The sequence below is a fragment of the Equus przewalskii genome, chromosome 4 (assembly GCF_037783145.1).
Source record: "Equus przewalskii isolate Varuska chromosome 4, EquPr2, whole genome shotgun sequence".
Taxonomy (NCBI): domain Eukaryota; kingdom Metazoa; phylum Chordata; class Mammalia; order Perissodactyla; family Equidae; genus Equus; species Equus przewalskii.
Window position 1 is genome coordinate 38134595 of NC_091834.1, and position 23495 is coordinate 38158089.

The 23495-nt window shown below is 37.9% G+C and overlaps 1 protein-coding gene across 4 annotated transcripts in view; it reads left to right on the forward strand.

Moving 5' to 3' along the window:
• Positions 1 to 2913: 2913 nt before the first annotated feature.
• Positions 2914 to 23495, forward strand: part of CASD1 (CAS1 domain containing 1) — a 45760-nt gene continuing 25178 nt past the window's right edge. Inside the window, exons 1-5 of one of the 4 annotated variants that reach the window (XR_545503.2) lie at positions 2914 to 3606; positions 11654 to 11750; positions 12264 to 12384; positions 20722 to 20766; positions 21783 to 21845. Coding sequence is in view for 3 of the 4 variants with exons in the window: in XM_070615664.1 (XP_070471765.1) it covers positions 3021 to 3606; positions 11654 to 11750; positions 12264 to 12384; positions 20722 to 20766; positions 21783 to 21845 (912 nt within the window). In the remaining variant the exon portion in view is untranslated. Of the gene's footprint in view, positions 3607 to 3775; positions 4323 to 11653; positions 11751 to 12263; positions 12385 to 16739; positions 16770 to 20721; positions 20767 to 21782; positions 21846 to 23495 lie in introns of those variants that run through there. The other 3 variants (XM_070615664.1, XM_070615665.1, XM_008524257.2) reach the window with 3 other exon arrangements.

Genomic DNA, 23495 nt, shown 5'->3' on the forward strand with positions numbered 1-23495 from the left:
CAAATATTTCAACAATGCTGCACAATCAAGAAGGATAAAGCTAAGATAAAGACATGGGATTTGATAATTTAGGATGTGGTTGACATATGAAAAAGTGGTTTAGGTAAAGTAATAAGTACAAGTCAGTTTTCAAGTGTTTAAAAAATGAATAAATAGTCCAAAAAAATGGGAACAGTAATCGTAGACTGTTCTCTCAAGAAGTTTGATGGTTAAGGGAGAAGAGAGATTGTGTGGTGAGTTAAGGAAGGTGCTTTACATAGGAAGGATTTGAGCTTGAATGCGGGGCAAACAGTGAAGAGGGAAAATTGAAGGTAGAAATAAAGAAGGGAAACATATGAGGCCAGGTTCTTGAATGAAATGGTATCCATATAATCAAGCACACAGATGAAAGAGACAGCTTTGGGAAGGGGGAGAAGGGGTTTTTCAAGTCAGAAGAGATCTATAGTTAATAATACTATATTGCATATTTCAAAGTTTTAAGAGTAGGTCTGAAAATTCTCATCACAAGAAAAAAAAATTTTTTTTTTGAGGAAGATTAGCCCTAAGCTAACATCTGTGCCCATCTTCCTCCACTTTATATGTGGGACACCTGACACAGCATGGCTTGATAAGCGGTGATAGGTCCATGTCTGGTATCTGAACTGGCGAACCCCAGGACGCAGAAGTGGAGAGTGAGAACTTAAATGTATGCCACTGGGCCAGCCCCACGAAAAAATATTTTGTAACTATGTACGGTAATGGATATTAACTAGACTTATAGTGGTGATCATTTCACAATTTACACAAATATTGAATCATTACGTTGTATACCTGAAACTAATATAATGTTATATGTCAATTATACCTCAAAAAAAATGAGATCAGTATAAACAGTAATGAATGGACACAGTAGAGTAGGAACAGTTTATACCAAAAGATGTCCACCTCAAAACTATGCTCCTCCTGTTGTGCTAGCTGCTCTAATTTCAGTCTCCTTTTCTGGTCCTCGTTATCACCATGACCTATGACCTCTTGTGGTACAATGGGAAATAGATATTTGGTTTAAAAAAAAGGGAAAGGATAAAGCGTGGTAGTTTTTTCTGTTGTTGTGTTTTTGTTTTTTTTTAAGTAATGCAGGGTTGAAAAGTTCCTATCAGATGTTTTCTGTTTTTACTAGATTATTACGGGGTGAGGTAACTTGCTGAGCATTAGTAAACATTCTGGATAGTATAGGGGTAGGCAAATAAACTTGGAGCCACTAACTGGTTTTCAGCATTATCAGATTTGAGCTTAAGAAATTTCAGTCTGGTTAGAGGTATGGTGGAGAGGCAGGAAGATTGGATTTTTGAGCCAGACCTGAGGAAGGTGAGTTAAAACGATAAGAAATTCAGCAAGAGATCATGCCATAAACCAAAGCAATAGCAAGGGAATGGAGAGGAGGCAACATAACTGAGAGTTATTTAGAAGGGGGAATGGGAGTGGAGCAAGCGGAGACCACAAAGTCAGCACTACTTTTTCCAGATATTTGTGAGAGAAGGAAAGAGGGATGGAGAGGTAAACACACAGAAACATGGAGTCCATGGATGTGTTTCACTAAAAAGAGAAACTTAACAGTGGCAGGGAAACAGCCAGCAGAGAGAGAATTTGAAGAAGACACAGCAAGAGGATGATTGACATGGGGATAACTAATGGGATTGTCAACGCTCCCAAGAAAGGCTTACAGGAAGAGATTCAGAGCAGAGGAGAAGGATTAGCTTTAAACTAGAGGAAAGGGAGAAAGAGGTCCACAAGCTATTTACAATACTTCAGAAAGCCTTCTGGAAACCGCAATTAAATAAAATGTCAAGTTTCTTTACTTTTGGCAGACATTGAATCAACCCCGCAGGCTAACACTGGTTATCCCACGCTTATCAGAAATTCTAATTTGCTGTTAATGACATCATAGAAATTTCTAGGATGCGATTGGTGGACCATATGCTGTTAGCAGAGTTATTTATCTGGTTTTTACAATATCTGATTTAATTCTTCCAGCACGTGATCAACGTTGGATCAGAACAGTGACAGCCAAAATTAAGTGACCATTTCCAGGGATCAGTGCCTAGAGTTTGTACACTTATTTAACTTTATTGCTTATTAGCATTTCACCCATGACAGTGATGTATGTGATTTCATATAAGCGACAAAATCTTTCAAGATATGGGGTCTATGGATGAAAACATAATAAAAAGTCCTTGGATGAAACGAATTGGGGTGACAAGATCTCTATAGACCCTTCACATGTAACATTCTATAATTTTAAGACGGGCCTATAAACACAGGTTCAGGAATGGCTAAATGGGAAAGTTGTAAAGAATACTTGAAAACACCCCAAATAACCAACGACTCACTCTAAACACGGCCAGCAGAAAGGGAAGCAATGTAAATAACCATTTCCATCTGGAACGCAGCACAGGAGAGACAGAAAAAAAAAGAGGGCGAGGGATAACAAGTGCTTATCAAAAGTGAAGGATTGCTCGCTTTATTGACGACCACAAAACATTAACCAACTTTAGGAGCAGGAATGGTCGTCATGAGCACACGTTATGGTTGGTGCATCCACCTAGCCAACCCTTGTGTAAATACAAATGAAGAATGAGGTTCTTTTCTCACCAACGTCTACACTAAGCTAGGCTCATTCTGTATCTTGGGCCGCTGGAACTGAGCCAACTGAGAACTTTTTAAGTTTCAAGAGAAATGGGCCAAGGAAGTGAGTTAAGACTGATCTTACTGGTGGGTTGGGTGCTAAAGACTGCCAGACCCACCAGAAAGCCTAACAATAATCCCCGGGGACCTTCGGGTTGGTCTTCGCGTACCAGCTGGGCAGGTTCCGGAAGTAGAAAATTTAGCAAAGGGTGTGTCGGGGAAGAGGGGAGCGGACGGATGTGTACTTTTGTTCCGGAACTGTAGTTTTATTGTCCCAACCTGGGTCAGTAAGCCAAGTGAAAGCCCAGGGCTCGCATTCGGGCCAGGTTGGAGCCCTGGTCCCATATCCCCACAGGCCCATGTCTCTGCCGCCGCCGCCGCCGCCGCCCGACGGCGCCCGTGACCTGGTGACCCCACAGGGCAGCATGGGGCCCGTGACCCCGGCGCCCTGGGCATCCGGAGCCCCCTCGCCAGAGCAGCCGCTCTTAAGTCAGGAGGCTAAAGGGGAGGAGGAGGAAGGGGAGGAGACAGGCGTCCAGGGCGCCGGGGCAACGGGCACGGGGGAGCAGCGGCGGCGGGGCTGGGGGGAGGCCGCCGAGACGGCCGCGGTCGAGGAGGGGCAGGTGGAGGCCAGGGACGCCGCGGCGGCGGCGGCGGCGGCGGGGACAGGCGCCCCGGCGGGCGGCGCGGGTGGCGGCCGCGGGGCCTGGCGGCGGCTCCTGGCCTGGCTGCGGCGGCGGCAGCCCCAGTGCTGCCCCTGTGCGGCGCCCCTTCCCCGCTCCGCCGCGCACTGTTGTCATGGAGGAACCAAGATGGCGGCTCTGGCCTACAACCTGGGCAAGCGGGAGATCAACCACTACTTCAGCGTGAGGAGCGCCAAGCTGCTGGCGCTGGTGGCCGTGCTGCTGCTCGCGGCGTGCCACCTCGCCTCCCGCCGCTACCGAGGTGAGCGGACCCTCCCCCTGCCCCAGCCGGCCGCGAGGAGGCGGCGACGCGGCGCCTGGAGGCCGCCCCCTCGCCCGACACCCGCCCACGCTCACGCGGCCGCCCGCGCGCCCGGCCCTTTGGGGAGGCGGGGGCCCCACGTGCCCCCAGATGTCCCCGGCGGCGGGCCAGGCGCCACTGGCCGACTGAGCAGACCCCAGGGCGGGCCGCCACTGGCCGAGGGCCTGTGGTCCGAGGCCCCCGAGCCGCCTGCGCGGGGGTCGGCGCGCCAACCCGGGCCTGGCCCCAGAGGCTCCTGCGCGAGCCGGTCCGGGGAGACGCGCTGGCCCGGGGCTCGCGGGCTGGAGGTCGGACGGGCGGCCTTTGGGGACCAGCCCTCGGCGCGTGAAGGCCAAGGCCGCTCGGCCGGGGCGCACCAACTCCACGAGTTGGGTAGCGGACTCTGCGCCCTGGGCTCCGGCTCTGTAGCCTTTGTTTAGTCCGGCCCCGTCCCGGAACAGCAGGGCCGAGCTGTTGTTGGACAGCCACAGGGGCCGCCCCGTGTGCCTCTGCCGCTGGGGCGGCAGCTGGCAAAAGATGCCCTTGGCCAAATGGAGGAGGTGTCACCCAGCCTTTGTGATTCCGAAACGTTTAAAGGGTTCTGGGTGCAGGCTTTTTCAGAGTAAAGTCATTGGGGCAGAGAGGCGAAAAGAAGTTAAGGACTGACGGGAGTTGAGGTGGGCAATGAAAGCAAGGTGGGAGCCGTCTGAAAGGAGGCCTCCGCTGTGGGTTTTGAAACTGGAGTAATGGGGGAAAGGAACTATGACCTCCTTATTTCGGAATGCATTATCTTTCAGTAATCAAGTGATGTTTGCTTGTCCTTCTTGATTGATTTCTTTTTTAAAAAAATTTCTCTGTAAAAATGCCACTAAGGGGCTGACAGGCTGAGGGAAATTAATAATGAATGATCTTTTATTTTTGGCCCGTAGTATTATCGAAGCCATTGTCGGGACAGCTCTTGGTGACTGTTAGATTAATTGGTCAAGATGTAATGTGTAATGGACAGGTGCGCATTTAACACTGTTCCCATTTAACTTCGCACCCCTTTGGCAAAATAACCAGTAAACAGGGTACTGAAATCTGAGCTCTCTTCTCATCTCAGAAACCTTTCAAAGTGTAGGACATGTTGGTCAGTTTTGCTGCTTTGTTTTCTCCAGTGCTTGAGAATTAAAAATCTTGTATTCTACTACCATACTGGATGAATAGCTCTTTATATAAATACACTAAATCGAATTAAAAAGATAAATTCTCTATACCCTTTGGCCTTTCTCCTCCAGCCTCCTATGGATCACAGCCCTATGACCTGACAGGGCTTTGGTTCATTTTAATTCAATAAACAGAAGTCCAACACTTTCATAAGCAAAATAAAACTAGCAATGTTGATGCGTTAATTCGTGGTAATTTTGAAGAGGATTTTCTAGCTACTGTTAATCATTTTATGCTAGTTTGGTATAAGAGGACAATAATCTAACTCAGTTTTCTATTTGTGATGGTAGTGGAGATAAATTTTATAACTGCAGTGCTGTAGTCCTAAAGGTAAACATCCAGTTCCCCCTCCCTTTTTTAAATTGTGCTTTTATCTTCTGATAAATTTGGATACTAATTATTATATTTAGATTGTATATTTCATCCTTTCAAGATCTGTCATCAGCAGGGAAAATAGAATGTCAGGTGGAACCTTATGAGTCAGTGTAGCAATCTGGGGTGGTTTATAAAGCCTCCTCCAGAAGCTAGTCATCAGCTTCAGTAGGTGCTTCAGTGCCTGAGTGTGAAGTAGTACACCTGGTGGGTGTACTTGCCCAGACGGAATGTTGAGAACTTGAGCCAGAGACTGTTTGGGAAAAATAATGATCTTACCAGGAACTTCTTAGCCATCCTCATGCTTTGGCAGTGTCAAAGAGTCAGATGCAGTGCCCTTCACACAAACGTAACCGTATGCTTGAATCACAGTATCAAAAATCTTTAGAATACTCAAGGTTCTTATATTAGATGTGGAGCTTTAGGCTGTATATTAGTATCTGCAGTGTGTGGATATGAATATGCCTCAGGCAAGGTAGAGTGAATGCAGTTTGAATACACGTGTTTAGGAGCTGTTGCTTTACAAACTACAGAAAGTAAAAGAAAGAATTACACACTGCAGAAAGTAAAGCTTGGCAAACACTACATGCTAACATTGAGCACTTATTATATGCCAGGTGCTGTTACATGTTTTAACTCATTTTGTCTGTATGGCCATTCTGTGAGGTAGATACAGTTATGTTTCATCCTCCCTGCCTTCCCATTTTTAACATCTCTATAATCAGGATGAGCTTTCAAAACTTCGCTTGCATTTCTTGGTAACATTTTTTCCAGCTGTTCCATAAAATAGTAATGTGCCTTAGAATCAGTTGTCTTAGATTCAGTGAATCACGTTATTATTTCCGTTTTAAAGATGAGGCATGAGAGGTTAAGTTGCCTAAGGGTACACAGTTAGTTTCGGACTGAGCTAGGACCCAGTTAGTCTGCCTCATGCCATTACATGATAGCCTGCCTTTCTCACGGCTTCTTAGAGAGCAGTGATGTATAGAAGATGAAGTGAGAAAGCATCTTCCAGAGGGACATGGGCTAAACCACTTAGGAACACTAATTCAGCCTCACAATACCAGCCAAGAGTTTTCCTATTCTTTTTCCAGTACAGTGGTGATTTTCTAAAAGTTGGATGTGAAAAACTTCAAAATCTGACCACCTTACTTTTTATTACCTTTATTTGTTTTTTCCTTCTTCTTCCTAAATTTCAGTCTCACAGTCTAAATATGCTTTGCCTTCTTCCATATCTCACAGATATCTGATTTTCTCTGCCAGCAATGACCTTTCTGTACTTGAAAGTACAGATTTTTCCTTCAAGGCCTGGTTCAAATGTCACCAAAGAAGTAGGAATTAGGAATTCAGTGTTTCTACAGCAATTAGTACATACTTATCATGTTGTATTATAATAATTTGTATCTGTCTCCCCCACACAAACTGTGAGCTTCCAAGGGTATTTTATTCGTCCTTGAATCATCAGAGTTTAACACACAGGAAGAACTCAATGAACAATTATTGGATAAATAGCTTTTCAGAGTCCTTATTTCCTTCCGTTTTGCTCCTTGCATTTGGTTCTTTCAGTTTTAGTTGAGTTTCATGTTCTAATATCATGTTCTGATCTCAACTTTAGAAAGTAAGGTGGAGTCTTTTTGCACTGTTAATATTATTTTCACATAATATAGTAGAATGACATTTTAAAAATTATTCTTTTAACTGTATTTTTTCTAAATTTTATCAATCTCAAACATTACTGAATCATAAAGTGTCCATTAATATTGTGATTACAGATCAAAAATATCATTTCTGTGACAAGAGATCAGTATCTATAACCTTTAGGGTAGTGCCAATCTGGATACATTTTAATTTTTAATTGGTAAAGTTAACTTACTTCAAATGCCTTAAATTTGTTGAAATCTAATTCCTTTCTATCACTAGCATATTTAATGCAAATATTAAATATTATTACATGTTTTGGAGAAAAGTGACTTTGAAGCCTCAGAAATTAAAGCAAAGAAGCAGCTCTAGGTCTCTTAGCCTTTGCTTTCTTTGACTGCTCGAAAGATCCTGATCTATATGACACCACTTTAATGAGGAACTCCTAGCTGTCGACAGAAAATTTAAGTCGTGATTTTTCAGAACAGATTAGAGTATAACTTGCTGAATTTTAGGCAGACAAAATATTCCACAGGTCATATTGTAAACACTATGTTGTGGTGTTTTCATGCTTGGTAGTAAAACACACACAGCTTTGGGAGGATGATTCAGTCTAAAGGTGCAGTGCGCCAGAGGTATGCTATCCAAAGGAAAATGGAAGCTACAGTTTATTTAGCACCTCAGATGTTTTCTTTAGTTGTTACATTTTGTTTTTCACTTTTTTTTTAACCTCTCTTTTGGCTTATTTTGTTTACTTTTAGTATCTTTCTGTTATAGAAAAATCACACATAAAAACCTGAGACTTTAGATTGACAAACCAGAATGCTTATGCTTAAGATAACAGGGTGAAGAGGAAGACAGCCATTCATCTAGATAATCTTAGTATTGGAGATAGCTGAAGTAGATAATTCTCTCTCTTTAGTTGCTTTTTTTTTCAAAACTTGTGTTCCTAGCTTGATTTATGTGAGCATTTGACAACTTTTGTCTCATGCTGGTTGTATTAAAGTAGCTATCAAAATTATACTAGGCAATTGAAAATAATGACTGAGGCTTTGTTTTCTTTTGTTTGCAGTTTTTTTGGGTAAATTTTGAAAGGAAAATATATGCCAGCAGATATTTACGTATAGTTAGTATACATATTAAAAATGTGGCACATTGACTTATTTTAACATCTAGATTTACATTTAGTGATTTGACCCAAAAAATATTTTCTTCCCAAGAAAAGAGAACTTGTTTTACACTATGGAATTTTGTGGAGTTTTCTTTTCTAGATCAAGGTAATTTATTTTTAATCAGATTGTAATAGTATTTATTATTACTACTATCTTTATTATTTTTCTGACAAATATAAAAAAGCCAGTCCCTTCTTGTATTTTCAGTTGTCTAGTTAGCAGTTCTATTACTTTTCTAATAATTCTTTACATTAGATTCTCTCCATTAAGATAGCTGGGATAGTTTCTGTCTTCTGACTGGACCTTCACTGATATGATACAGAGACTATTAATTTCAGATTCAAGGATTATAAAAAAAGCTTCACATCATAAAATAGATTAAAAAGAGTCATCATCAACTAGCATTCATTAGCAAATTAAGAATTTCTTCCCTGGAAAGATCAACAGTCTCTAAAATACTGTGTTTATAGTGTCTTTTGGTTGGTCACAGTTTCAAATCTGTTTTGCTATGGGGTTTTTCTAATATGGGTTCATCACATTAGAGCTATTGTTTTCCACTAGCTGAACTATGTGTGAATAGTAGTATTGAGGAGAGAAAGAAAAACTTTGCATTTTTAGAGACATTTTCTGGTATAGGAAACACTGGTTATTTTAAGATGTTAGTACGGTACTTCTATCTCCACAAAATGGTGTTGATAACGCTTACAGATGGTTAACAAATTACATAATCCTACACACTGAAGATTGATCAAGGTATGTTTCTGTTTAGACTTCTATTTAAAAACCAAAATAAAATAACAACAAAAAAAAAGAGGAAGAGAGAAAGAAGAAAGAAAAGGGAAAAAAACTTTATAGAATTGATACCTAGTTATTTCCAACTTCTTATTTTAAGAAAATAGATGTTACTAACTTTTTACTTTGCTTAATAGATGTATTTAAAGAGGTAGAAATGCAATAAGTATGGAATTATCATTCTAATTTAAACATTTACTAGATTTTTAATAGGATTTTACTCTATAGCCACTATAAAAGAATGTAGCAGGAGTGCTGTTTTTAGGAAAATAACTTAATTGTGTGTTCCTATAGGCCTTTCTGTACTCTTCCTTGGTTATTTATGTAGCTTAATTTTGTTTTTTAGGACTAGAATTAGTTTTTAATAATTGGAAGAATTAAGAACTGATTATTTATAGTTTCCTTACGGAGATGTTATTTAAAAATCTTTGAAATACAAAAACCCTGCACAGGCTACATATATAATTGCAAAAAATTAATAATTGATATTCTGCTTTCCTTATCTAGTTTTCTGCTGTGGGGGATCAGAATTGGCCACCTCAAAATGTGTCTCTTTGGCTTGATTATTTTTAAGAACAAAAGATTTTGAAAGAAACTTTGACCTTCCCCTAACTCCCTAAAGGAAATTTAAGATAAAGGCCTGTCTCCAGGGCAGGCCATCAGCATAGTTAACTCTGGGTATCCGGTAGACTGGGAGGATCCTTGCTAAGATTGGCACCTGAGCTAACATCTGTTGACAGTCTTCTTCTTTTTTTTTCCTTCTTTTTTCTTCTCCCCAAAGCCTGCCAGTATATAGTTGTGTATTCTAGTTGTAGGTCCTTCTGGTTCTCCTATGTGGGACACTGCCTCAGCATGGCCTGATGAGTGGTGCTAGGTCCGTGCTGAGGATCCAAACTGGCGAAACCCTGGGCCACTGAAGTGGGGCACATGAACTTAACCACTTAGCCATGGGGCTGGCCCCGCTAAGTCCACTCTTATCAAAGTTCTATTTACCAAACATCTGCTTTTCCGTTTCCATGTGAATTGCCTTCCTCTCCTTTGAAATCCCAAACCACTACCCCCAACATCCTCCTTTGTCTTTAGCTGAAGATGGTATGTAAGATGAGAGCCTCTGCTATTTTGGCGAGTAGCTCAGTTTTCCTGAGTGTCTCCCGTGTATACATGTTATAAAGCTTTGTATGATTTTCTCCTGTTATTCTGTCTCATGTGAATTTAATTAGTAGCCCAGCCAGAAGGACCCAAAGGGTAGAGGATATGTCTTCCTTCCCTATACCACCAATACAATAATGCAGTATTTTCACTTTTCCTTCCTCTTTTATTTTGTAATTTATGACACTGAAGTACCAACAGTTTCATTGTTTATGCATCCCTTTCTTGCATTTGTATCACCTTTTATCTGTATGTTGGCCAGATACATGGATAACTGGATTGAGAAGAGATGTGTTCTTCTACTTTAAATATCTTTGGGTATTCCCTATCCCCACCCTGAATGGTTCAGTACCATTTTTGTTCTGTGGTATCCCTCTTACCAGACTCCCTATCCTGACCTTAACTATTTGTAAAACAAATAGAGCTTGGTGTTGACTGTTAACAAAGAACTAGAGATTAGATTAAATAATACATACATTTTATTATAACCTCATGATTAATCTATAAACATTCTATTTTTCCTTCATCCATTTGACATGTTGGAACTTTTTTAATGCCTCCAACCCCTTTTTAGCTCCTTCAGTCATTAAAGTGAATGTATAGTAAAATGGCAAAAGGACATAGGGTGACCACCTGTCCCAGTTTACACAGACCAAGGGGTTTCCCAGATGTGGAACTTTCTCTAAAACTATGACAGTCCCAACCAAACTGAGAAGAGTTGGTTGGTTATCCTAAAAGAAGGCAAGAGATATCAAGAGAGAGGCTGAATGACCGTGAAATCTGCATTTGTTACTGATACTGATCATGTGTATCTTCAGCCACCTTGTGGATAGCATAGTTTTAAGTTTATTTTTGTAAGATTGTAAAAGGATGAAATTTTATTAAATTTTTAAAGAGGTTCTTTTTTTTTTCCCTTTTTCTCCCTGAAGCCCCCCGGGACATAGTTGTGTATTTTTAGTTGTGGGTCCTTCTAGTTGTGGCATGTGGGATGCCACCTCGGCATGGCCTGATAAGCAGTGCCATGTCTGTGCCCAGGATTCGAACTGGCGAAACCTCGGGTCGCCCAAGTGGAGCACACGAACTTAACCGCCTCGCCATGGGGCCAGCCCCATAAAGAGGTTCTTGAATAAGCCTTTTTCTCTGTTGGCGCATTTACAGAATAAGGATAGCATACTTTCTCACAGGGAAATTGTGAAAATCAGGGAGTAGGTTTATAAAATATTTCAATATTTACTAGGTTTCCAGATATGATAATACACTATGTATTAAAATACTTGATTAGGAAGTCGTTTCCAAAGTCTTCTTCTTTATCCCTTAAACTTTTCTTTTCCAACTAGAAGTGGAAGTGATAAACAGATGTAAAGGCTAGTTTGAGATTGAGATGATGTCCCTAGAAAGAAAACCTGAAGCAGAAGGAACTGCCAAAGCAGTGAATGTAGCATTTAGGAGTTAGCAGTCTCTCTAAGATGAAGTATCTGTCATTAGTGGCTCTTACCCTCTTAAATATTAATACATTGATATTTACTATGCTTCTCATGGATGAGTAATATGTACCTAGAAGGTATAGTGAAACATGGAAAATTTTGTACTCTCTTATCTCAAAGAGTTTACATGAAGTCAGACAGCCAACATATAAAGCATTTAAAGTATTGTTTGCAACACTGTTGTGTTTGTTACAGGCAATGATTCATGTGAATACCTTCTCTCAAGTGGCAGATTTCTTGGAGAGAAAGTTTGGCAACCTCACAGTTGTATGATGCATAAATACAAAATCAGGTAAGCTTTCTTCATTTTGTTGTTTGTTTTCTAGGATGGGTCTTAATATCTAGAGAAAAGGAGTTGGTGAAGCAAAGAATGTACTATGCGGTACTTCTTCTCTGTATGATGGTAGAGAACTGCTGACGGAGGGTAGGGGTTGGAGTGAGTCCAAAAAAAAGCATTAGGGAAGGAGCTTTGGCCAAGCTGCGTTATGTCAGGTGAGAGAACTCGGCCTGTGAGTGAAGGGATTTTGCTTTGGAACTTGGATAGCTGCCTCATGGGGTTATTCTGAGATAATGGACATAAAGCACTTAAATATGGTTAGATTACATCTTTAACACTTAATAAATGAGGGCTGTTATTATTGAGAGTTAGTTGATTATACACAGACTGGTAGGTTAAACAAGCCTGACCATCTCTTTCTAAAGCAACATAACTATGTATAACAATCCTGTACTACTTTCTCTGTGCTTTGAAATACCAATATGCCAATTTTACTTATTTTAATTAACGTTTCTTTGTTGATTTCAGTGAAGCAAAGAACTGCCTTGTAGATAAACATATTGCATTTATTGGAGATTCCAGAATTCGTCAATTGTTTTATTCTTTTGTAAAAATAATTAATCCACAATTCAAAGAAGAAGGAAATAAGGTAAAATTTGTTTATTCTCTTCATTAGGGTATTGTTTTAGAAGTTAACCAACTGAAAAGTCATAGGGGGAATCTGCCTCTTCTCATTCACAAAAGGAACTGAAAGTTTTACTTTGATTTTGGAAAAGGCCAAGGGAAAAAAGGGATGGTTTGCCATTATGAGGAACATACGAAAAAGAAGTGGTGGGTAAGGTATTGGTAAGCTTTTTATTAACTTAAACTTTTAGTTTTCAGAGCTAATAAATTCTTTCCATGGAAAACTTTTTAAAAATTCCTTAGAAAGAAAACAGAGAGAAAATATCCCTTATCCTCCTTTTAATATTTTATCATCATTTTTTTCAGTCTCTTTTTTTAAACATACTTGTAATCTTTTAGCATGTACAATTTTATGTCTTCTTTCCCCACCACTTATCATAATTCACTGTATTATTATATAATCAACGTTAAGTGTTTTCCTAATGGCACTGTATTATTGAGTGGATATAATGTAATTTTATATAATCCTCCTTTTTCTTAACTTTTTGTAGTTTTCTAATTTTTTTATTTTGCAATTTAAAAAGGACATTTCCAATTACATCTTGTGTGAAAACTTTGCTTTGTAAAATTATTTCCTTCCGATGGAATCTCTACAATGCAAATATTAAGTTAGAATATAAACACTTCAAAAATTATTGATTATATTGCTAAACTGTTTCAATTTACACTGTAATTAGCAAGGTGCGTAGAGCATAATTTTTTTGCAGCCTTGCTGGCACTGGGCAATCATGCTAGATATTGAAAACGACAATGCAACACATTTCTGCTCTTTTTATTAGAAAATTTCTCATTTTAAAAATATATCTTTGGAAACTAACAATAATGAACATCTCTCTATAAGTCTCTTAATTAATTTGTTAGTTTTTTTTTTTATGAATTGTCTCATCATATCCTTGTGTTTATACATTTTTAAGTGATCCAAGGTTCTAATCTGTCTTCAGCTGCATGACAAGTAGTGGGGAATGACAAAGAGAGAATAGTAAAGTACAAGAAAGTTCAGAATTGTAGGGGAAATAGCACATGAATTTGTGATGAAAATCTGCCTGTACACATCAACTTGCCCTGTGAAAAGGAGTTGAAAAATTAGGGACTTCACTGCTAAGTAGCTAGTCACGTAGTGATAATGGTACTGGATACTGAATTCTTAGGAATTATTGTTTGTGAGATGAGTCCATAGGCTATTAGAGATTTTGTCCACTGGGAAAGGCTAGTATAGATTTTAAAGACGAATAATAGAAAAAGACAAAGTCAACTTTTCCTTTTACTTGATATGTATAAATGTATTTTCCATTTGTATTTATCTACACAGAATTATACAGAAGAGTTGGAACTATTTGATGACATGAGATCATCACAGTTTAAAGTAAAAAACTTTAGTAAATTTTTAAAAAGTAGAGAGATTTCTGATTTCAGAGAAATAGTTTTAATATTTAGCCTTAGAATAGTGTGACTGTCTGAAAATTGGAATAATGGAATTGGCAACAGTTAGTTGAAAAAAACTACAATGGTTTAGTCTACAACCAAAAGTAGGTACAATATGGTACATTGTTTTTGAGCCCTAATTATAACAGCTAAATTTCCAACTTTTATTTTCTAGAGGTGCCCTGTTATCCCACAATTAAGAAAAAGGATGCATTTACATTTATAGACATTTTAAAAAGGAACAAAGACGCTTTGTCACAGTTTTTTTTTTTTTGAGGCCGGTTAGCCCTGAGCTAACATCTGCTGCCAATCCTCTTTTTGCTGAGGAAGACTGGCCCTGAGCTAACATCCATGCCTATCTTCCTCTACTTTATATGTGGGATGCCTACCCCAGGATGGCTTGCCAAGCAGTTGCATGTCCACACCCAGGATCCGAACTGGTGAACCCTGGGCCGCTGAAGTGGGAATATGTGAAATTAACCACTGCGCCTCTGGGCCAGCTTCTGTCACGGTCTTAAAGAGACAGTTATTGAGAAACTGTTTAGTTCACATTGCTAGTGGAGCATTTGCTAAATTCTATTTTACTTATTTCTCTTGTCTCTCAACACCTTGAGGATAGAGATTATGCATAATCATCATTACTTTTTAAATACATGTCTTGTGCCTGACATGGCCTGGAATATTTTAAAAACTGATTAATCGTTTTGGGGTTTTTTTTTTTTAGTCTTGTTATGGGTTTATTTAGGTGGAATAGGAGTATCAAAGATAATTCATTGTCTGAATTTGTTTCTTTTCTGTATTGAGGCAAATTTTTTAAAAGAAGCTTTAGAGCCAGGCTTTTTTCAAATTATGTTTTGTGGATGACTAGTTCTGTGCAAAGCTCTGGTCAAATAAGTTTGGCAGAGCTGGAGATCATATCCCCTCTTAGATGGTTTTAATTTAGGCTAGGATATTAAAAACTTGAGAAGTCTTACAGTAAAGAAACCTGTTTCTGTTGCTTCCAGCCAAAGGGCAAGCTAGATACTCTGGGGGCCCCTTCTACCTCAAACCAGCTAGATCCTAGATTAAAAATATACTTGTTGATGTATTTCTAGACTTTCAGGAAATGGGAGACACTCCCCAAAAAAGGAACAAACTATGAAGCAAAACCAGAAATGAGAACAATAACAGTAGGCACACAGTAGAGATTTGGGTTGCCCCAAAGACAGATGCTAATAGCTGCAATGTCCTGTATGCAGAAAACTAAGCTTTAGGCGAGCGTATTTCTCAATAGTAATATTGGAAACCAGAGGACTTAGTATTGGAAGTAGAGTAATACCTTTAAAGCTCTGAGAGAAAGTAAGTTTCACCCTAGATTTGGATACCTAGCATACAGATTTCTCTCTTCTTGAAATATGGGACATTTTCAGGTAAACGCAAACTATAGGTTTACTGCCACATAGATTTATACTAAAGGAGTTTCTAAAGGACAAACTTCAGGAAGGAGAGAAATAATTCAGAAAAAAATGATCTGAAATATAGCAAGCTATGGTTAAAGAAAATAGTAAAGATGTGTGTACATCTAAACAGTATCTGTATAAAATAATAATGTCTTTTTGCATTTTATAAAAAGACACTACTAAAGAACTGGCCAGTAATAGCATATAGTCAGAGGAAGATGATCACAAAGTATTTGATTGTCCTCTTTACTCCTTGAGGTATTATCTTACTTTAGACCTTAAGTCAGAGATACATAGTAAAACTTCAAGGGCAAAAACCAAAAGGATAGAATTAAGATGTGTAAATTCCAAACCAGAAGAAGAAAATAATTAAAACCAAACTCATCTAATGTCAAATATATGTTTTATACAGACACACATATATACATACACATGCAAACACATACATACGCCTACACACATGTACATACATATGTGTGTGTGTATACAAAAACATTTATATAGACATGTAGAAATCAGTGTTTATATAATATGTATACGAAAAAAATCTATGTATATATAAGGGATCTAGAAATCAAAAAGTAAAATGAGGGGCCAGCCCAGTGGCACAGTGGTTAAGTTCACACGTTCTGCTTTGGTAGCCCGGGGTTCACCAGTTTGGATCCTGGGTGCAGACATGGCACTGCTTGGCAAGCCATGCTGTGGCAGGCGTCCCACGTATAAAGTAGAGGAAGATGGGCATGGATGTTAGGTCAGGGCCAGTCTTCCTCAGCAAAAAAAGAGGAGGATTAGCAACAGATGTTAGCTCAGGGCTAATCTTCCTCAAAACAAAAAAAAAGTAAAATGATAGAAATATTTATAATCAAAATAAGTGCAAGTAGTCTAAGTTTGTCAGCTAAACACATTTTCAGTTTGGTTTTGAAAAGAACTTTCTGCTGCTTAAAAAGACATACCTAAAACAAAAGGATATGGGACAGTTTTAATTAAAAATGAGAAAAGATTTACCAGACAAATACTCATTAAAGAAAGATAAGTCATATTAATATAAGACTAAATAGATTTTAAGGCAAAAAACATTATTAGGGCTACAGATTTTTTTAATGATAAAAGGTTCAGATCACTAAGAAGATTTTAAACTTGTAGGCATTTAATAAACTAGCCTTTAAAATATATAAAGCAAAAATTAATATGATTACAGTGAGAAGTTGACAAATTCTCATTCATAGTGGGAGAATTGCACACTGCTTATACAACTAATGATAGAAGAAGCAAATAAAATTAGTAAACATAGAGTTTACTCTTATAGACTACATATAGATTATTAATATGCTGATTTTACAAACTTATAGCTCAATACTTAAAGAATACACTGAAAAATCAGAGAATATATTTCTTCAAAGCACCCATGGAACCTTTTTTTGACCACATATTGGGCCATTAAGCAAGTCCTAACAATATCAGAGAATTGGTATCATTCTTTCTCTATTAGGTAAGTTTCTTTATATTCTAACTTAACCTGTTAAAAATTCTAGAAATTTACAGTAAGTGGTCTTAATGGTGAAATGTTAGACACATTTCCATTAACCTCAGGAAGATGAGGATATCCATTTTTGCTGCTTCTATTCAACTTTGTATTAGAGGTTCTTAGCCAAAGAAAGATAATTTAAAGATGTAAGGATTGGACAGAGATAAACTCAAGATTTCATATGATACAGTTATCTACGTAGAAAACCCCAAAGAGCCTATAGAAAATTTACTAGATATAATAAAAATTTTAACAAGATAGCTAACCATAAGATGAACATACAAAAATTAATCGTAGTTACTCAATAAAGCTGTTAAAAATTAATTGCATATCGACGTGCCAGGAATATAGAGTTCAAGAACATTTAAAATATACTGTGTGCAATAGTAACAAAAATCATATACAGGCATACCTTGTTTTATTGCGCTTCTCGTTATCACGCTTCGCAGATATTGCATTTTTTGCAAGACTTTCACCAGCAAAAAGATTACAACTCACTGAAGGCTCTGGTGGTAGTTAGCATTTTTTAGCAATAAAATATTTTTTAATTAAGGTATGTGTGTTGGTTTTTAGACATAGTGCTGTTGCATACTTAATCGACCATAGTGTAAACATAATTTTTATATGCACTGGGAAACCAAAAAATTCATGTCACTCACTTTATTACCACATTAGCTTGATTGCAGTGGTCTGGAACCAAACCTACAGTATCTCTGAGGTATGCCTGTAGTACATAGGAATAAACCTAGCAAATGTGGAACATCTGTATGCAGAAAAATCATAAAATTTTATTCAAAGACGATTTAAAATGATATAATTAAGTGGAAGATTTGTACTATATTCTGGAATGGGAAGACACGATATTGTAAAGATGTCAGTTATTCTCAAATTGATCTATAGGTTCAACATAATTCAAATAAAATCCTAACAGGATTTGTTGTGGAACTTTACCAAGTGATTTCTAAATTTTGTATGGAAGAGCAGTGGACAAAGCATAACCATGAAAGATTTGAAGACCAAGGTGGAAAGGGCTTGTTCTCTGATATCAAAACTTACTTTACCTCTGTAGTAATTAAGACAGCATGGTATTAGTAGAGCTGGACAAACCAATGGAACAGAATATAAAGCTCTAAAATAGACACATGCATATACAAAGACTTAGTAAGTAACAGATATGCCATTGAAGATCTCTGGGGAAAGGAGGGTCTATCCAATTAATCATGGTGAGGCAATTGGTTATATATATGGAAAAATGTGAAATTGGGCTCCTGCCTTACACCATCAAGTAAAATCATTTCTAGATGAATTTAGACTTAAATGTGAAGCCAAACCTTTGAAACCTTTAGGGAAAAAAAAGTAGGAGAATATCTTCATTACTTCAAGTGGGGAAAAATTTCTTACTTGGGAAACAATAAGTGCTAACTGTAAAATAAAAGATGGATAAATTCACATACCTTAAGATTGAGTATTTGTTCATTAAAAGATACTTTAAGGGAGCCAGCCTTGTGGCCGAGTGGTTAAGTTCGTGCATTCGGCTTCGGTGGGCCAGGCTTTTGCCCATTCAGATCCTGGGCACGGACACGGCACCACTCATCAGGCCATGCTGAGGTAGGGTCCCACGTAGCACAGCCAGAAGGACCTACAACTAGAATATACAACTATGTTATGTACTGGGGGCCTGTGGGGAGAAGAAAAGAAAAAGAGAAAGATTGGCAACAGATGTTAGCTCAGATGCTAATCTTTAAAAAAATAAAATAAAATAAATACCTTAAAGAAAAAAGACAAGCTATAAACCAGAGAAGATACCTCTCTTACATCCAAGAGAGATAAGGAATCACAAATTAATAAGAAAGACAAACCAATGGAAAACAGGAAAGGCATGACCAGGCATTTCACAGAAGAGGAAGCATAAATCCCAGTGTAAATCTGAAAGATGTTTAACCTCATTCGTAATGAAGGAAAGGCACATTAAGGCCATAGCAAGATACCATTTTATACATACCTAGTTTAGTCGCAGAAATTAAATTTAACAACAGCAAAAAATACGAAGTCCGAAAGATGTATGAGAGAGACTATATCTCATAAACTGTTGATACATGCCTAAGTTTTTAAGGATGAAATATTAGGATGTCTGCAATGTACTTTCATGTGGTTCAGCAAAAAAGAAAAACTGTATATGTGTGTGCAAAGAGAGACATGAAGCTAGTGTAGAAAATGTTAACAATTGGGAAAGGGTGTTTCGGTGTTTATTATAATTTTGTCAACTTTGTTGTAAGTTTGAAATTTTTCAAAATTAAAAGTTGGAGGGAAAGCCAACAACACTAAACAATACATTATCTAAGCATGCATATACGTATGACAAAACTATATAGTGAAAAAGAAGGCAAAATATAGACAAAATTTAAGACGGTAGTTTCCTTTGGGTGAAGCAAGGAATTAAGAGAGGGTGAGGGCCACAGAAGTCATTCAGTGTGTTGGCAGTGCTCTGATTTGTGCCATGGATTCATGAATGCTTATTTATTTTTACTATACTTTATGACTTACATATATGTGACATATGCTCTTGTATATATCAAATCTTACATTAAAATAATAAAGGAAAAAGAAGAAAGAGATTGAATTGAATTAACTGAGTTATGCAGAAGAAGAAAAAGGAAAGTTCATGACACATTATTTCTCTGAGGAAGAATTTTAGCAAGGTTAGGATGGCATAGGAGGAGGAAAATACCTGTGTGATTTTCCCTGACCCAGTATTTCCCAGACTTATTTGACCAAGGAAGCTCTTTTCATATAACATACCTTAAAGTTCCATTGAATTAATGGTCCCAAGAGTCCTTTCAGGAAATGACGCTTGAGCAGGACTAACAAGAATTTTAAAAGTTAGCCTGTTTATAAAGCAAGCTTTATTTCACAGAGATATAAAAATAAATACTGTCTGTCTGATTAAATTAAGGAAAACATTTCAACCTAGGTTTTAGGAAGAGAATTAGTTTCTTACTGACCCCCTCTATCCCCCATTCCACCTTGGATTTTTTTTCCCCACTCTGGATTTTTAACTCTGAAAGGATTTCTATTCTTTACATGGAACACTTGGTTACAAGAAGTTGTCTCTAAATTTTGATTTTTTTCTACAGCTGGACTATTTATCTACTATAGTCTTCAAAGTGAAACCTACAATTGCCCGGAGTCATATATGTCCACTCCGTTCAGACAGGACCTATACTAGTATATTGATGAGAATGGACTAGATGTTGCTGTAGCAACAAACCACCCTACAATCTTAACAAAACAGAAGTTCATTTCTCACTTAGCACTGCATCTCCTAGGTGGGTTGGCAAGAGGCTTTGCTCCACATGGTCATTCAGGGATTCCTGCTGTTGGAATTTTTGCCATCTTGCAGTTGTACCATTTGGAACGTTCAGTCTCTCGGTCTCTGCATCAAGTTAAGCCAGAGACGAGAGAAATACCCTGGGAAATTCAGCCTGCGAGCTACCCCCATCATATCTAGCCACGTTACATTGGCCAGACTTATCCATGTGGTCCTGTCTAACTGGAAGGGACTCAGCAAATGTAGGGAAGCAATCCATACCTGCTATAAATAATAATACTAGGACTAAATTGGAATTGACGCAAGCTTGGCAAAAAGATAATTTATATAAGCATGTTCACATGTCTACTTGTTTGTAGTTAACGTTTTATCTTTGAATTATATCTTAGATGTTGAAAATCACATATGAACAATTTAACTAGTATCACTTACTTCTTGGTATTCTAGCAGGTCTTTTTCCTTTCGGGTTGAATATAGATAATTGAGATATGGGGTGTAAATGAATTAAAACAGCTAAAGGGAAAGTTATTTACATAAAATTAATCTTTACGTTAATATTTCTCTGTTGTCTCTCTTTTTTTATGGCAGCATGAAAACATTCCTTTTGAAGACAAGATTGCGTCAGTTAAAGTAGTAAGTCCATGTAATAGTAAGCTAAATGTTATAATGTTGAAACTATATTCATTTGTTAATTTATTTGCGGATCAGCCAATCCTTTATACATATTAAATATGCTTGAGTGTATGGAGAATAGATCAGAATAGTAAAATAATTGAGTGAATGTTTCTCTTCACTGTTTTGTGTAATAAAATAGAAAACTTGGTTTCAGATTTTTATCAAGGAAAAAATAGTCTTGTACATTAATTTGAAACTAGTATGTGTCCATGAAAGAACATATGTGAATTTTCTGAATTTCCAGTGACAGCGACTTCTCCTATGAATATGGTGGGGATCAAAACAAAAATGTCCTAGACCTAACAGAGCTTGCAAGTCATTATAGTTTTCTACATTCAGTTGAATGTGGGATAAGGATGGCAAAAAGGAAAAAGTGGGGCATTAGGAATGTATAGAGCAAGGAACTAAAGGAACCACATCCTTGAGGAAGTGATGTTTTAACTGAGGCCTCATAAGTAGGAGCTTGTCAGGCTCAGTGGAAGAATGTACCAGCACTGTAGGAAGAAGAGACAGTATGTGCAAAGTCCAGGAGAAAAAGGAGCACATAATGCATTCTAGGAGCTGAATGAGAACCAGCAGAGTACTTAGAGCAAGGGGGAAAGTGTCAGGAGAAGAGGCAGAATGTGTAGGCAGAGGCCAGATCCTGCATCTTCTTAGCAATTTTAAGGACTTTGGAATTTATTCTGAGGGGAGTTGGAAGGCCTTGAATATTTAAGCAGGGATGTAGCAAGATCAGATTTAAATTTTTAAAAGATTACTCTGACTAAAATGTGGAAAGTAGTTTAGAGGGAGGCAAAAGTAGATACAAGGAGCACTATTGTGAGATTCTTGCCAAGTTGAACTGAGAGATGAAGATGTTGTAGACAAGGTGGTGTTTTTCTTTTCTGTACTCTCTAAGAGATATGCTAATGTTTATTTTGAATGGTGGGTATATCAGTTTCTTTGACTTTTTCTTTTCTTAATTTCTCTTTTAGGATTTTCTGTGGCATCCAGAAGTTAATGGTTCCATGAAACAATGTATCAAAGTGTGGACTGAGGTCTGTATTTGAAAATACAGCCTTTTGGGTTTTGAGCAGCCAAATTTTTAAAGCTCATGAGCATCCATTGTTTTTCTCCCCCTTGCTCACTGTCCCACTCTCCTGTACTTCATACCAACCTTCTTGATAGCAATTAAGCTGTGCTGTATTGACTCTATCATTTTACTGAGAAGAGACATTTTGATCTAGCATCTCTGCTATCGCCATTCTAACCCTAAGGCTTATACCATACTTTCCAGACTTAAAATTTTCTGTTACTGCTGTAGCTCAGTTCATTCAAACCCAGGTAATCTCTCTAGCATAATACACATCCTCTTGAGCATATTTCCACTTTATCCTTCAAACTCATGCCCAGATACTTCAGGAAGCTTTTTCTTAATAGCCTGTTTTCTTCCCTTTTGTCATTACATTTGTGACCAAAAGTCCAGCCTAGTATGTTTTGGTTCATAATGTTTGGAGATAAATTAGATATAAGGGCAAGTAGACTATTAACCTCAGAAAAGCCCTAAGTTCTCACAAGTCCACTTTAGAACCTCCAGTAGTCACAGTAGCCCACATATAGCCTCCTTGTCAGTCCTTTAATTAAACCTGTATTCTTTCCCAGAAGTATTTGCATTTTGGATGGATAAAACAATATTCAATTTTGTTGACCTTGTTTTGCTTAATTACTTGTGCTGCAATGGTGTTTTTCTTTGCTTCTTTTCACAGTAAATGTTTAGTACTGCAACCACATCATACACCAAATAGGCTTTTGTGGGATCTGGTGAGAACTTAGTTAACATTTCTAGCTTTGTTTCTTTGAGAAAGTGTGTTTAAGTTTTCAAAAACCAAACATGCAGACTTCTAGAATTCAACTTTGTGATAAATTGGGATCTTGCACAATTAATTGTATTTTGTTTCTATTGATAAGTTTTTAAATGTCCAGAAGTGTAGAATAATGTTATATGTATATTTCAAATGATTTAAACATGTTTCATATTTGTGCTGGTCCCAAAAGTATATCCATTAAAGTAGTAGAAATTCAGTTAAACAAACATCATTGCAATATAATTTATAAGTCTTGCAAGATTACAGAAAACCCTTATTAATTACTAACCTGGAGATATGTTGATTATCCAGATTTTCTTTTTTTTTTTTTTAAAGATTTTAATTTTCCTTTTTCTCCCCAAAGCCCCCTGGTACATAGTTGTATATTTTTAGTTGTGGGTCCTTCTAGTTGTGGCATGTGGGATGCCGCCTCAGCATGGCCTGACAGGCAGTGCCACGTCCAGCCCAGGATCCGAATCGGCAAAACCTTGGGCCGTTGAAGTGTAGCGCACAAACTTAACCACTTGGCCACAGGGCCGGCCCCCTTAACCAGATTTTCAATTCTTGTAATTAGCTAAAACTAGTTTTTGGAGCTTTAGATTCTAATGTCAGACTCCTTATGATTATTGGTCAAAAGGAATATTCAACTTTTTCAGGTAGATGGCCATGTAATTATCTAAGATTGATTAGTTGATTGGTTTCATTCATTCAAAGAATATGTATGTATGCATATATTTATGTATTTATGTTTGACTAATTCCATAGCAAGCTGCTAGATCCTGAGAATACAAAGATCTATGTTTTTATTTTTTATGTACTATTTTTAGCTTTCTGCTGGGTATC